A 14,086-nucleotide genomic window follows, 5' to 3' on the forward strand; every position below is an offset into this window, starting at 1 on the left:
TTTGAAATAAATACTGTAGCGCCTTTTATATATGATATATGTGAGATAAAAATATGATAGGAATATAACAAGATGGATTAGAAAATGTGTTTATGATACAAGTAGAATATTTTTTTACTTTTAAACATTTTCTTGCATCATATTCAGCCTTCTAAATAAAACCATGTACAATAACAATTGTGCTTGCACATATTGGTTCATCATCTGTCCAATCTTCTAGAAAAGCACGAGATTTTCCCCAATTAGTTAAATAAAGTTAAGATTTTTGTATGTTGAATCAAAGGCAAATAACAAAATTTTCACTAACCATAGAAGACGACCAAGAAACCTTCTCCTATAATTATTATCACACAAACATGGTGTTAAATTATAGTCTCTTTGCTTTGCAACGATATTATTATAGTATAATTTTTGCTTCTCATTTTTTTTGGGATAATTAGAAAAAGAGAGAAGTCGATTTACTAAATGATGAGTTTTCTCACCCCCAATTTTTTTTTGTACTAATTGAATGCACTAATAATATGATGCGACTCTGTCATGAAACAGATTTAACTAAATAAAGCTAAAAGCGTGGAAGCAAGAATCACGCCCTTATCAAGATGAGAAGGCGTGCACTCAGCAAAGAAGGCGTGGAAGTTACCAAATGAAGCAAGACAAGGCGCGAAACCATAATCACGCCTTTACTGGGAAAATGCTCAAGAAACGTGAGCTCAGAGAGTAAGTGGACCTACAACAGATTCTGTTAGCCAAGTCACGTGGGCAAGTTGGACCAAGAGAGCTGAGGAAATTCGTTACTAGCTAGCTATATATAGTCATGATCAGAGAGAGGAAAAGTTGGAATTTGTTAGTCATTGTTAGGGATCATTCCCTGAGCATTGTTCCTTCTGATTTCCTTCATTCTTGTTCATCCCCCTTTCCTTTTTCCTGCAAATTCTGTAATCTTCTTATTCCAATCAATATAAACACCATTAAGATTGAATTCTTATCAGTTCATTATTGATATTTCTTGTTATTATTATTAAGTTCTGAGCAAGTTATCATATCCAATCCAATTGTGAGCAACTCCATTGTCTGGTTTCTGTTCGATACCATCACAGACTCCATCCAAATTAGTTTTCTTAGCCGTTAGTCAATTTTCCAAATTGATCAAAAATTGAAATAAATAGGACGAAATGTATGTGGAGTGAAACTTCAGGGATAGAATTGATTTAGCCTTACATTCGGGGAAAAAACTGCAATTGTTTCTTTTGCATTCCAGACCCTCGTAAATTTACCACCTATCCCACTTGACCTAGCTAACTTTTTCACAGTTCCAGTTAAAACCCAAAACTCTCCTAGACAAAAATCCACTACAGAGAAACAGAAAAAAGTGCAGGGACTTGGCTAAAACAGTGCAAAACCCAGGCCGCCGCCACCATCTCTACCGCCGCTGCCGCCGCCACCACACCAGCCATGCGGAGCCTAATTTCGAGAGGCAAACTGTGGAAAAATTTCTCGACCCATTTGGGTTCTTCTTCTACTACTACTGCTATTGGGAGGTCTACAATTAAGGATCATCGGCGAGGGTACAGTTTGATTCCGATGGTGATAGAGCATTCCTCAAGAGGGGAAAGAGCTTATGATATTTTCTCACGCCTATTGAAGGAGCGAATCGTTTGCATAAACGGACCCATTTCCGACGACACCGCCCACGTCGTGGTTGCGCAGCTCCTCTTCCTTGAATCCGAAAACCCTTCTAAACCCATCCATATGTACCTCAACTCTCCCGGTGGCGCCGTCACTGCCGGTCGGTTACCACCTCTTTTCCTTTTTTATTTTTATTTCATTTTTTTAATAAACAAGTGAAAGTATTTCATAAACAGCTAGCATTTCCATTTCATTGCGGCATTTCTGTTTCTTTGTTAATTTTGGGGTTTTGTTCGTTGAGTGTAGTACCTAGCTGCTTTAGTTTGAGAATATAATGCTAACATCTTTTTTTATATGTTTAATTTAAAAAATGTCGAAATTTAAGAAAAAATGTGTGGGAAGTGGGCTTTTTTCTTGCCATCTTTTCGTTGTATGATGTCGTATGATGTCAAGAATTCATCTTTTCCCTGTCATAACTATTGTTTCGTTTGCAAATTGTGCTTATTGTTGATTTAGGTAAATTGTTTGCGTGACAGTTTGTTTATTGTTCTTGTTCTGCTATATGTGTTTATTGCGCAAAATACAAAAAAATAATTAGTGAATTGCAATCCCAGAAGCTTGTGGATCTATTTTGCTAATGTACCATTAAAAAAAAAAAAAGGAAAAAGAGATCGCCAGGTGAAGAAAGAAAAAAAATCTTGAAGTAGGGTACTTTGGTTGTGAACAGGCTCGACTTTTGGGGGAGGGAGAGCAAATAGATTAACTAAACTGAAATTCTAATGTTTTAAAAACTTGTAAAGGTTGCTAAGTGGCCTCAGCTCTGTGGATATGTTAATTCAAAACATTGAACTTGTATCCAACCTCTGAGCTATAAATTCAAAATTCTTGTCAAGGCTCTTACTTAGTCTAGAGATTAAGATTTCAATGTCTAAAATGGTAACGTGCTTTCTGGTGCTTATGTTTCCAGTTTATATACTTCAATATGGTTTGTTAGATCAGAACATTATTTTTGTTCATGATATTTCACCATACCAAGTTTGAAGCATTTTAGTCGATTTTTTGACTATGTGGGTTAAATGACCGGAGCTTGGAAATATTCATTTTGAAGCATTCATTATAAAATTATAACAACTTTGAATTGCTTTCACTCCTGTGAATTTGTAAGTTCAAACTAAAATTTCATGACCTGTGATTTAAATATGTTCTTTCTTTTGGTTTTGTTGGGTGTATTCGTGTGTCTGATGAAGCAGTAATTTAAGAATAAAGAAATTATGAGGACTTGTAGGAGTGAGGTTTTTCCTTTTTGCTTTTCTTCACTTGTGCCTCTTTTTCCATTGCTTAATTATCACCATAACCTCTTTTTAATGGGTTTTCATGTAGTTTGTGATCAATGAATTTTTTTGGTCAAGAATTATAAGACTTCACTTTTTAAAAAGATAGTGATGGTTATATTTTTCCAAGCCAGAAATAGAAGCGTAGAAGAAAAGAATGGGAATGATAGGGAAACCATTTTCATGTTTTATGTTTCTTGTCTTAAATGAAGTTGAAATTTTTTTTCCTTTTTAGTTGTCACTGTGTTGAAGGAAGTCAAGATTAGGTCTGGTAGTCAGAACCTAGATAAGGATAGATGTTTGAAATACCTATCCAGTGGAAAACAAGAATAATTAAAATTTGTTGAATATGTTGTGTAGAAAAACAAGAAAAGCTGTGGAACTGCAAACTTAGTGAAAAGCGATTTTTTTTTTGTTCTTCTTTTTCCCCAATTTCTTGCTTGTGGCGGCTATTTGTCTGCATAGTAAGAATGTGGAGGAAATGTTTCGTGTTGCATTAAATAGGAAAATCTGCTCTGGACAATTAATAGCGGCTTACCTCTGTAGGTCTTTGTCCTTGCTAGCTCCAACAATTACCAATCTAATATGATAATATTCTTCAAGTATTTTAGATACCTTTTCTGTGTGCATTTAATTTTTTAAGATTAAAGAGTTGGAGATTTTTTTTTTTTCAATTCACTTTTGAGAGCGTTATCTGGGAGTCGTAATTGAAGTTATATAACGAAGTTGCTGCATGGATTTCTAATAATGCTTCCCACTAACAATATGTAGGTCTTGCAATCTATGATACAATGCAGTACATCCGCTCTCCCATCAACACTATATGTATGGGTCAAGCTGCTTCAATGGGTTCTCTTCTTTTGGCTGCTGGTGCAAAGGGTGAAAGGAAATCACTCCCTAATGCTACCATTATGGTCCATCAGCCTTCTGGTGGCTATAGTGGACAGGCTAAAGATATGACCATTCACACAAAGCAGATAGTTCGAGTTTGGGATTCTCTGAATGCTTTATATGCAAAGCATACTGGGCAACCTTTAGAAACAATTAAAACACTTATGGACAGGGACCATTTTATGACCCCAGAAGAGGCAAAGGAATTTGGAATAATTGATGAGGTTATAGATCAGAGACCAGTGGCCTTGGTGACTGATGCTGTTGGGACAGAGAAATAATATTACTTTGAGATAATACAGAAATTCCTTGTCTTCATGTTTCTACTTATCAAATTTCATCGTTTGCCTGAGACTGAAGTTTCACCTATGCACATGAAAAACAATTTGATGTATTTATTTTGGAGTGGTTTTGGAGGATGGGCGGTAGCGCTATCTTGGTGATGATTTGGGTGTTTTTGAGTAATTATTTTTTGAATCTGAAGTCTGGATATCCAGTTTACCTGATGAAAGCAGTTGAGTGATGTGTAATTTTGCTGAAGAGTGTGTGCAGTTTGCCAGCTAATTTGGAGTTGTAGATAAATGAAGAAATGAGTTAAGAGGAAAATATAATAACTGTACATAATTTGAACAACTCAGGATAAATTATTAAAGTCCTAAAACACATGGGTAAATTTTTCTTGGTGATTTTGTTTCATTTTTCTCTTAGGCGGATATATTGCTCCATAGAGAAAATTTGTGGTTTATTTATTTGTTTCTGTATTCCATTTTGTTTAGAGTGCAACACAAGAATCAGTGATTCTTTTCATGGTTCAACTTTTCTTAATAATCTTGAGGATTTTACTCAATCTTTGCATGCTGACTCCAATGGATTATGCGCATCATAGAGCAGCCTTTTCATCTGCTTGAAGCCTGAGTTTGAGTCTTGTTTCTGTGGTTTTAGTTTCCTTCTGAGACATATGAATAACATCGAAAGAGGGAGAAAGAGCAAAAAATAAAAACAAAAATTTATAATATTTTTCATATGTAAAGTCTACATTGGATATTTTTAAGATTATATCTAAAGATGAAGGAAAAATGACTCACAATTTTAAGTATAATTTCATGTTTATTTTTCCTTGATTTGCATTAAATATCATTTCTTTGGAGCTTGAGTCATCTTTGATGTGAATGTAATTGCAATGCCAATCTTTAGAATGTAATGGATAATTGTGGTTAGAATTTTTTGTGTTTCACTCATCTTTAGTGCAAGAGAAACCAAGGAATAAGAAACTAAGGAGCAAAATGAGAGCTCAAAACTACATAATCCAGTTTACTACATGGGTCTGCTCTTGATCTTTTGGTGCGTCAATGAACAACCTTTTGCAGTTTACTGTGTAATCCCATCTCCATTGTGATATTTTCCGTTGTTCGTAAATCATTTTGTTAGTATAGCTAGCTCGTGTTATCAGACAGAATGTTGTGAAATAGGTGACTATTAACTTTTTGTTTGTGATGCTGCTGGATTGCTGATTTTTTTGGAGGAGTTACTTAACATACTCCAGAAATTTGAGTTTATGACTTCTTCCTACGCCAGAAAGCGCGACGTGATACAATAATAAAAGATTATCTACTCCAGCTTTTTTGATGCCTTTGCAGTTAGATCTATCACTTTGCATCAATAATTTGCATGGATAATTTTGATTCACTCTACAATTAAAAGATCAGTGCTATTGCTTTCTCATTTTAGGACTGATAATCTCAAGAAATCTGAGAATACATGTGTCAGTCAGCCTATACTAGAGCATGAAGAGAGAAGAAGCTAGGGAGAAGATATAAAACTGCTTGAGCATACTTCTGAAGGCATACTTTGTAAACTAGGATTATTGAACATGTTTCCTTATGGAGTTCGGCTATTGAACGTCTTACAGTGAATTTTGAAATGATTATTAGTAATACCTGCATTTGGATGTTTCCTCATGGAGCTCAAATGGATTATGTGTAAACTAGGGCTTTGCATTTGGAAACTAGGATTATTAGTAATACCAGCATGACTTACAGTGAATTTTGAAATGATTATTTATAATTACTTGTAGTGGAATGCACCATGAAAGTTTTGATTTTAATCCCTTCAACAAATCCAGATTTTTTCTAATTGACAGACAAGACAATCTGAATGCCTCCCTGTTCACTCTTCATAAAATACATAATACTTCCATGGATATCTATAGTGATAGAGGCCTCTGCTAATGTTCATTTTTGTGAAAAGGTATACCATTTGAGCTTCTGATGAAAGTATCTGAAGTTTTATACTTCAAAACTCATGGTTAATTCAGCACTGGAAAGTGATTGTGGATATGATCGGATCACAGAACTCAAGTCATAGAATATTTAAGAATCAGAGATGTTTCAGAACTTTTAGCTCTGAAATTTTGAGCTTAAGACTGTTGAATGAGTTCAGAAGGAAGCAAGAGAGAAAGAGGAATAAGAAGCTCCAGAAATTCCAACTAGAGCTTTTACACCACCTAAAATCAAGTTTCCTTCATTTCTTAAAGAAAGCACGAAACATGAACTCAAGAGAACATTATTTCCTTCAATCCCTCCCTTTCTAAGCTTTTGCAAGCAACATGTATATAGTAAGAGCTATATTTGTGTGCCAAAACTTCTTTAGAATTTATGGAACTCTTAAGGTAAGAAAATGTAGCAACTAAGAAAGCTTAAAGCTAAATTATGTTAAAAGTCAATCTAGATTTGACTTTTTACATTCAACCCTTGACTCCTGAAAACTCTAATTTCTGATGGTAGAAAATACTATAACTAGTACATTTACATAAACCTAAAACACATTTCTATGAACAACTGAGAATATCCAGAATTGCACGATTTTCACGGATTGTCCAAACATCTTGGTGCAACTCTAGGCATTCTGCATTGATGCTTGTTTTATCATTATCAAGATACTTTGACTAAAAGCAAAAGGACTTTTAACTAAGAGCAACAAACGTGAAATGAGACCTGGATATTTTTGCATTCTGCTTATCTATTATCCAACCTTTGGGCTTACAAGTCTGATTGAATGTATTTGATGTGAAAGATTAGTTTTGTGTTAAAGGCATGAGTATGGCTTTTGTTTCTTTTTGCTGTTGATAACACAAGTGGTTGACTTCAGTTTCAAAATTTTTGAAAAGGATGAAATATCCATCCATGGATACAGAATAGATTGTGGTAGTTCCAGCGTTCAATGGTGAAAGCCTTAACATGTTTCTGTTTTCTATATTTAGCTCTGAATGTCTGGGCTTTAGAAGCCATAGCAATTTTGCTGGAACCTTCTGAAAGTACGTCATAACTTGTGTTGAAAGCCAGATGGCTAGCCTTGAGACCATAGACCTTCTATTCATTGCCATGCATTTGGATGTGCAACATACTGCCCTGTCATCCACAACTTGCTATTCATCTAAATCAAAACTTACATTAGATTGCAGTACACATACACAACATTTCTGGACAAGTTCCCAAAGACTTGAGCAATTTAGGCCAACTAGGCCTGAATGACCTCTTAAATAATGAGTGTCTATAGTTGTTGGTCAGCTTACTGTGGTTGCTTGATTTTGAAACTAATAGATAAGAAGAGGAACCGATCATTCTCTGTTGCTGTTTTCCTAGTGAAACATTGTTGATATTAAGTCAATAAGATGTTTTTTGTAAAATGCAAATATTGAGTTAATGCTTAAGTGAGTTTTTTTTTTTTTTGTGGGGTCTAAGTTGAAGAATATTCATGCCAATTTTAAAGTCTATAGTAAAGAGGCTATACATGATATTATCGACTACCAGTATAGAAGTAGTCCATCACTTGTAGTAGCTGGATAGACTGTTTTCCAACTACTCAATCTGCATGAAATATTAGAGATTACTATTGAACACATTTCCTTCCATAGTCCAGACTCTCATATCTCAAATAGTTCACTATGCATTTTGCTCAAAATAGAATGCAAGACTAAGATACTGGAGTGAACATCGAAGGTGTAGAAGGATGCAATATCCTCTTAACTGTAATTTTTTTTTTCTAGGTATACTGTAATTAGATGATGGATCTTAAGCTTATATTCACTGGTGAACACAGCCTTGATGGTCCTGCTCAGAATGAACTCCTTTTGTCCTATCAGTGTGAAGTAGTTGCTGAATTTCGCTTTTTTTTGGCCGATTTTTATTTTTTTATTTTCATTTCCATCTATGGTTGATCTCGAATGGAATATATAGCCTATCTGTATGTTATGTGTCCTAAGAAAAATTGCTTTGTGATGTTTGTTTATAGAAACTGTTTTGTAAATGTTTATTTATTTGTTTCCGACTTGTTGAGTTAATCTAAGGATAAGTAGTTCTGAGCAATAGAAAACATCTTTCTATTCATGCTTTTGGGGCATATTTCATGAACTCTTCCGAAGGTTACAGCCAAAACCTGCTTGGACTCACGAGATTAGAGGGTGTCTGACATTTGGCTCTTGTACATCTTAAATTCTGCTGTACCTAGGTCTTTCATGGTGCATCTTTTCGGACTTATGGCCCGTTTGGAGTCATGGTAGCTTATTGAAAAAACACTTTTCCAATAGAGCTTTTAATAAAAGCGCTTATTATGTGCTTAAGTGCTTTTAAATATACTGTTTGGAGACATAATTCAAGAAGTACTTATTATATTGGATAATGTGCAATTGAAAATTTTTAAATGTATTTATCTCTTTATTTAGTTGATAATATGGGTAAAGTGATTAAATATAATGTTTTATTTTATGAATCACAAAAGCTACTCTAAAAGCACCAAATTTGAGCTTTTGCTAAAAGTGCTTCTAGCACCAAAAGTTCCACTCCTAATTTTATGGGATGATGTTTACCAAATGCCTCAGAAGTACTTTTAGCACCTAAAAGTGCTTTTTTGGTAAAAGCACCACAACCCCAAACAAGGCCTTAATCTACACCCAAGGGTGCTTGCTTGAATGTAGTCCCTAGATATAGTTACAAAATCCCATTTAAGTGTAGAAGCTAAAAATCATTAAAGTTTTGAAATTGTCCATAATAGGATGATATCCTGCGACATGGTAAGACTTGTATCATTAGCACTGGGCTTTAAAATAACTTATTGCAACTTGCTAGGGGCTAGGCGTTTACATCCTCTGCTTGGGATCCTCTTAGCTTGCCTTAGAACATCTATTTTGGTGAAACGAACAGAGCTTATGTGATATTTGATCGTTTTGATTGCAATTAATGTTTGGCAAGAAAGAAAAATTCTGTTCTTTTCATTTTTGTAGAATGAGTTGTATCAGCACACAAAAGGTCACTCTACTAGCTTGCCTTCTTTAGAATCTTCTTGAAAGTCTTTTTGTTGAGGTTTGAAGGAGCAATTGGTGTTGTAGGAGTTTTGTGGAACTTCTTGCTTTGGAACCTGATCACATTTCCTTTAATCTTGATGCAGGAAACTTCATATCAGGACGGGCATTTTATGAGAACTAAACGTAGGTATATCTTTTTCGTGTATGAAGTGATCAACCTTTGAGAATCAAGCATGCATCTGCTGGCTATAAAACAGGCCGTTGGGAAGAAGAAGAATAATTTGTTGATTGTGCCTCTGTTGCATAAAATGGTAGTTTACTTTTAGTCATGTGGCTGATTATTTTTTTGTTGACTTGGCAAAAAAGGTCTCAACTTCTAGAAGAGGAGAACAAATAGTTCACTTTACTACGATCTTGATGCATGTAACACACTTTTTTCCTTCCACCTTGTAGGATTTTTCACCAATGTTGGATATTTTAATCTTGTGGGAAAGATAATGTATGATATTTTGTAGTGCTTTTTTTTCTTTGTTTTTGTTGGGGGAGGGGGGTGGGTGTTCAGTATCAACTATGAAGGGTTTTGAGCCGTGGTAATGTGATAAATATTGATCACAAGTTCAGGTATAATTTTTTATGAGCCAATCTTTTGAAATAGGCCCCTTAATATGCTACCTATATAAAAATTTTATTATAACTGCCGCTATGTATCAGTCGCCTATTTCATTTAACTAGTATTTTGATCCGTGCTATCCACGGGGTTATATTTCAAATCAAAATAATAATGTATATATTTATATATTGTGGTACAAAATAATATATATATATATATATGTAGACTAAAAATTTTAAAGAAGTGTATGCTTAATAATTTTTTTAAAAAAATTAATCTATAATGATTTACATGATAAAAGAATTGTTAACGCGCTTAAGGAGAGGGTTAGGTTGGATGGTAAGGTGAGAAGAGTTTTCTTAAAAAAAGTCAATTTATCAATATTTGACAAAACATATTATGTTATATCCATATATCAAAACTTATAATATAAAAAAAAAAATTATAACCAATTTATTTTTTTCCATTTTTAGAAAAAAAATCTTTCTCCTATCTTGTGCTTCTAAAATTGTTGACTGCATTTAGATTAGCATTTTTCATAAACTTTAACGTATATTTAAAAAAAAAAAACTCCGCAATATGTGCTTTTAGAATTCTTAAAATTATTAAAAATCATCATCATTTCCTTTTTATCTTACACGCCAGCTAGTCATTATATGTCTCCTACAATTTTCATATCTTCTATCATGGTACCACTCTCTCTATTAATTTTTTTTTTTTTGTCATCTCTATCATATCTCTGCAATCCTCTTTTTTTCTTCTCTCCCTTCTCCGCCAATCCTTGTAACCCATATTTTTTCTTCAACATTTCCTGTTACTTTTCAACTCCTCACCATTTTCTTCACTCCCTCCTCCCCCTATACCTAACCTCTAAATTCATATTTCTGCGACTCAATATATTGAACTTTACCTATCATAAGGAAAATATAAAATTAAAAAGTAATTACAATGGTTGCAATTATTAGTATCTAAAAATGGAAATGAAAAACTGATAATATCTATAATATCCTCAAGTACTACCATCAATATATATATATATATATATATATATATATATATATATATATATATATTTAACATAGCAAATACATATTTACATATGAAGACAGCAATAACAAATACATAAATAATTAATGATACCAAAAGTCATCCTTAGTGTTTGGGTTTTGCACTCTTATTCAAATCTAATGTCAAATTTGGGCAAGATATATACAAATTAAGTAGTATTTTAGGGTTGAATGTTCTATATCTTTCTCTTAAACTATAATGTTACTTTTTAAAAAAAATTTGGTAGAATTGGTGTTGTTATTATCATTATTTTTTTTTTATCAAAAATGAATATTTCAAAAAAAAAAATTTCACGTTAAAAGGCTAGTAGTACTTTGTTTTTTATTTAGTGATTTCATAATTTGGATTTCATGAATGGTACCATTCTTGATTTTTTAAATCCACGACATTATTTCCTTTTTGTTTTCTATTTAATGTTGCCCTTTTACTTAGGATTACTAAGTTAAAAGATAAAATATTATCATTTACTTTTTTACTTTTACTAAGTTTGGCAATGCTTTCTTTTTATTTACTCTCCCACTAATAAACTTCAAATCAATTTCCTATATAAGCGGAGTCACTACTTTTTAAAATTAGAAAAGCATGGAAGCCACTTCTTACTTAAGAAAATGTTATTTGCACTCCATTTTTTATTATTTGCAATTCCACCATATTTTTAATCATATAGTCTAATTAATGAAAATTATATGATCAAAATGATTATTGAAGTGTGAATAACAAAAATGGAGTGTAAATAATCTTACTTATTTAAATTAATAAGAAAGCATGAAAGGATGTTATATTTGTTATCTCTTCTTATGGTCTTATAGTAGTTTTAATTGTTGTAGAATCATAAATAACGCAAGGCAATCGGAAACATGATGGGTTGAAATTCAAATAGGATAACATGCACGTTAACCAACAATTTGAATTGAACTGATTTTAAAAAGTAACCAACAATTTCAAATGTGAAAAGTAGATGTGGAAGTTGAGAGAAATATATTTTATAAATTAAATTAAATGTGAAATGCTAGAAAAATGGAATTGATAGTGGGAAGATACGTGGATGTTTGTTGCTAAAAATCCCTTTTTAAATTTATATAGATATAGATGCTCCTCTAGGAGACTGCTTTTTACGCGAGGGGATGAAATAGGAATATTCTTTTAATGGACTTTTGAGTCCTTTTAAAAACTCTTCACGAGCTCGCGAATCTTTTTCCCCCCTTCTTCCATCACGAGGTATAGAATCTTTTTTTGAAATGAAAAGGAATTTGCTTGTTCATCTGTTTTTGACTAAAAAAAAAATATACGTAGGAGAAAATTAGTCACAAGGCCAAAATTATCAGCCGCTACACAATGATCGGCCAAATTGGAATCCCTGCTATTTTTAACTAATTTTTTTTTAAAAAAAAAAATTTACAATAAGGGAGGGTGGTAGGGAAATTATAACTCAAAACCTCTAATTTCTAATATTTTAATTTTAGCTACTAGATCAAGACTTTTCCCGACAGTTTAACTATTTTAACTATTAGATCAAGGCTTCCTCAGTAGTTTAACTACTTATAATTGTATTTATACAAAAAAGAATAGATACGTTCAGTTTCTTGCACCTATGAACACAAAAAACAGAAATAAAACTGCACACTACCCTATACATCATTTTACACGCTAATGCGAAAACTATTTCCAATCACCAAATATGCTAGGACCTGCTAAAAAAATACTGCAATTGAATTCCCATCTTGTGTTAAATTCCCACTTCGATTTAAAACATATTTTTGTAGAAGAGCGTAAATAAATCTGGCCTACATTTTAAAACGCCCCTGGTTGTGTTCCATCCACATAAAATGCACCATAGTAACAAATACAACTTGCACATTGATTTGACAAACCAATTGCTTTTGAGATGTTAAACAAACCAATAAAACCTCTTCCATGCATACACATCTTTGTACAATCAGCATCTACCCTGCATAGCTCATTTTGCTCAATTTCACCCCAATCATCATTGAGTAGACTTTTGATCCTAATACAAGGTGCCAATGTGGAACCAGAACAGTTTGTGGAAGAAGTTTCTTGGATGTTCAATTATACGATAAGAAATCAGCAAAACACTGTGCATTTTTGGCAGACAAAAGCTAACCTGAAACTTAGCCACTGTAACTTAAATTCAAAGATATATGCGATTTTTTTTTCAGTGGGCTGATCCTGAAATATCTGACAAAGAAAAACAGATTAAGAAAGAGATGATATAAACCGACAAAGATTTAAAAACAAACGTATGCTATTTGGAAAGAAAAAGCAAAAATTAGATGATTTGAATTGAATGATGCAGGAATGTGGAAAAATTTTTATGAATTTTCGGATTTTGTGAACAAATAAAATGAAGCTTTTGAAGGGTTATTAAAGAAATGAGTGTAGCATGAGATGAACATTAACGGAGAAATGGCTGGACACCGTTTGCCACTATGTAAAGCACTAGGCATCCAAATAGAAATGAACTTTGGTTCGAAAGTTTTAGCATGAAACAGTGTATAATGCAAACATAAAGTTACTTCAAGGGAACAATGAAAATAGGCAGTTTAGTGGGTGTCAAATTGAGTTTTAATAGTCATGCATTTGCGTGAATTTTTGCTCTGTCCTCGTGTTATGGCGTCTTGAACGTATACTGCCTTTTAGTGCTACATCAGTTACAATTTAATCTTTTTTTGTTATTTTAAACAAATGCCATGATCACTAATATCTGACTAACTAAAGAATTTTATTCTTTTTGTTGTGCGTCTGATAAGGTAATTATTTTCCTTATTTTCCTAGTTACTCGTTCACTGTCAGATGTAGCCATTCTTGGAGTTTTTTTGCTAAAATAACACTTTTTCTAAAAAATAGTCTCAATATGATTCACTTTCAAACTTTATTCCCATAATGATGTTATTATTGCCACCTTATTATCTTGATTGCCATGTAGGATAACAAGAAAGGAAAGTTTTGATCTAGTTTATAGTTTCCAACATGAGTTAAAATTTTTAATTTTTTTTTAATCATAGAGACACAATAAGATTGCATAACTTTGATAATTTTCTTATAATTATTTAAAATAAATTCTACCATTATTGACCTTACTATGATTGGTCTCTATATTTTTCTTGAAATGAATCAAACCTATTGCATATATTTTTTCAAGAATTAAATTTGAAAAATTCAAAAATTGCAACAAAAATTGTAAGCAATAACAAGAAAAAGTTACAAAAACTTCAAGGTTATTATATTTGTTTATATTATCAT

At 32.7% G+C, this 14,086-nt stretch overlaps 1 protein-coding gene across 1 annotated transcript; it reads left to right on the forward strand.

The window, feature by feature from the left end:
- The first annotated feature begins 1,315 nt into the window (after window positions 1-1,315).
- On the forward strand, window positions 1,316-4,388 carry LOC113717826 (ATP-dependent Clp protease proteolytic subunit 2, mitochondrial). Its single transcript, XM_027242639.2, has 2 exons — window positions 1,316-1,786; window positions 3,729-4,388. Exons 1-2 carry the CDS (start codon window positions 1,453-1,455, stop codon window positions 4,127-4,129), a joined length of 735 nt encoding a protein of 244 aa, XP_027098440.1. The 5' UTR covers window positions 1,316-1,452; the 3' UTR covers window positions 4,130-4,388.
- The last annotated feature ends 9,698 nt before the right edge of the window (window positions 4,389-14,086 follow it).

This window comes from Coffea arabica, chromosome 11e, assembly GCF_036785885.1.
Source record: "Coffea arabica cultivar ET-39 chromosome 11e, Coffea Arabica ET-39 HiFi, whole genome shotgun sequence".
Lineage (NCBI taxonomy): Eukaryota > Viridiplantae > Streptophyta > Magnoliopsida > Gentianales > Rubiaceae > Coffea > Coffea arabica.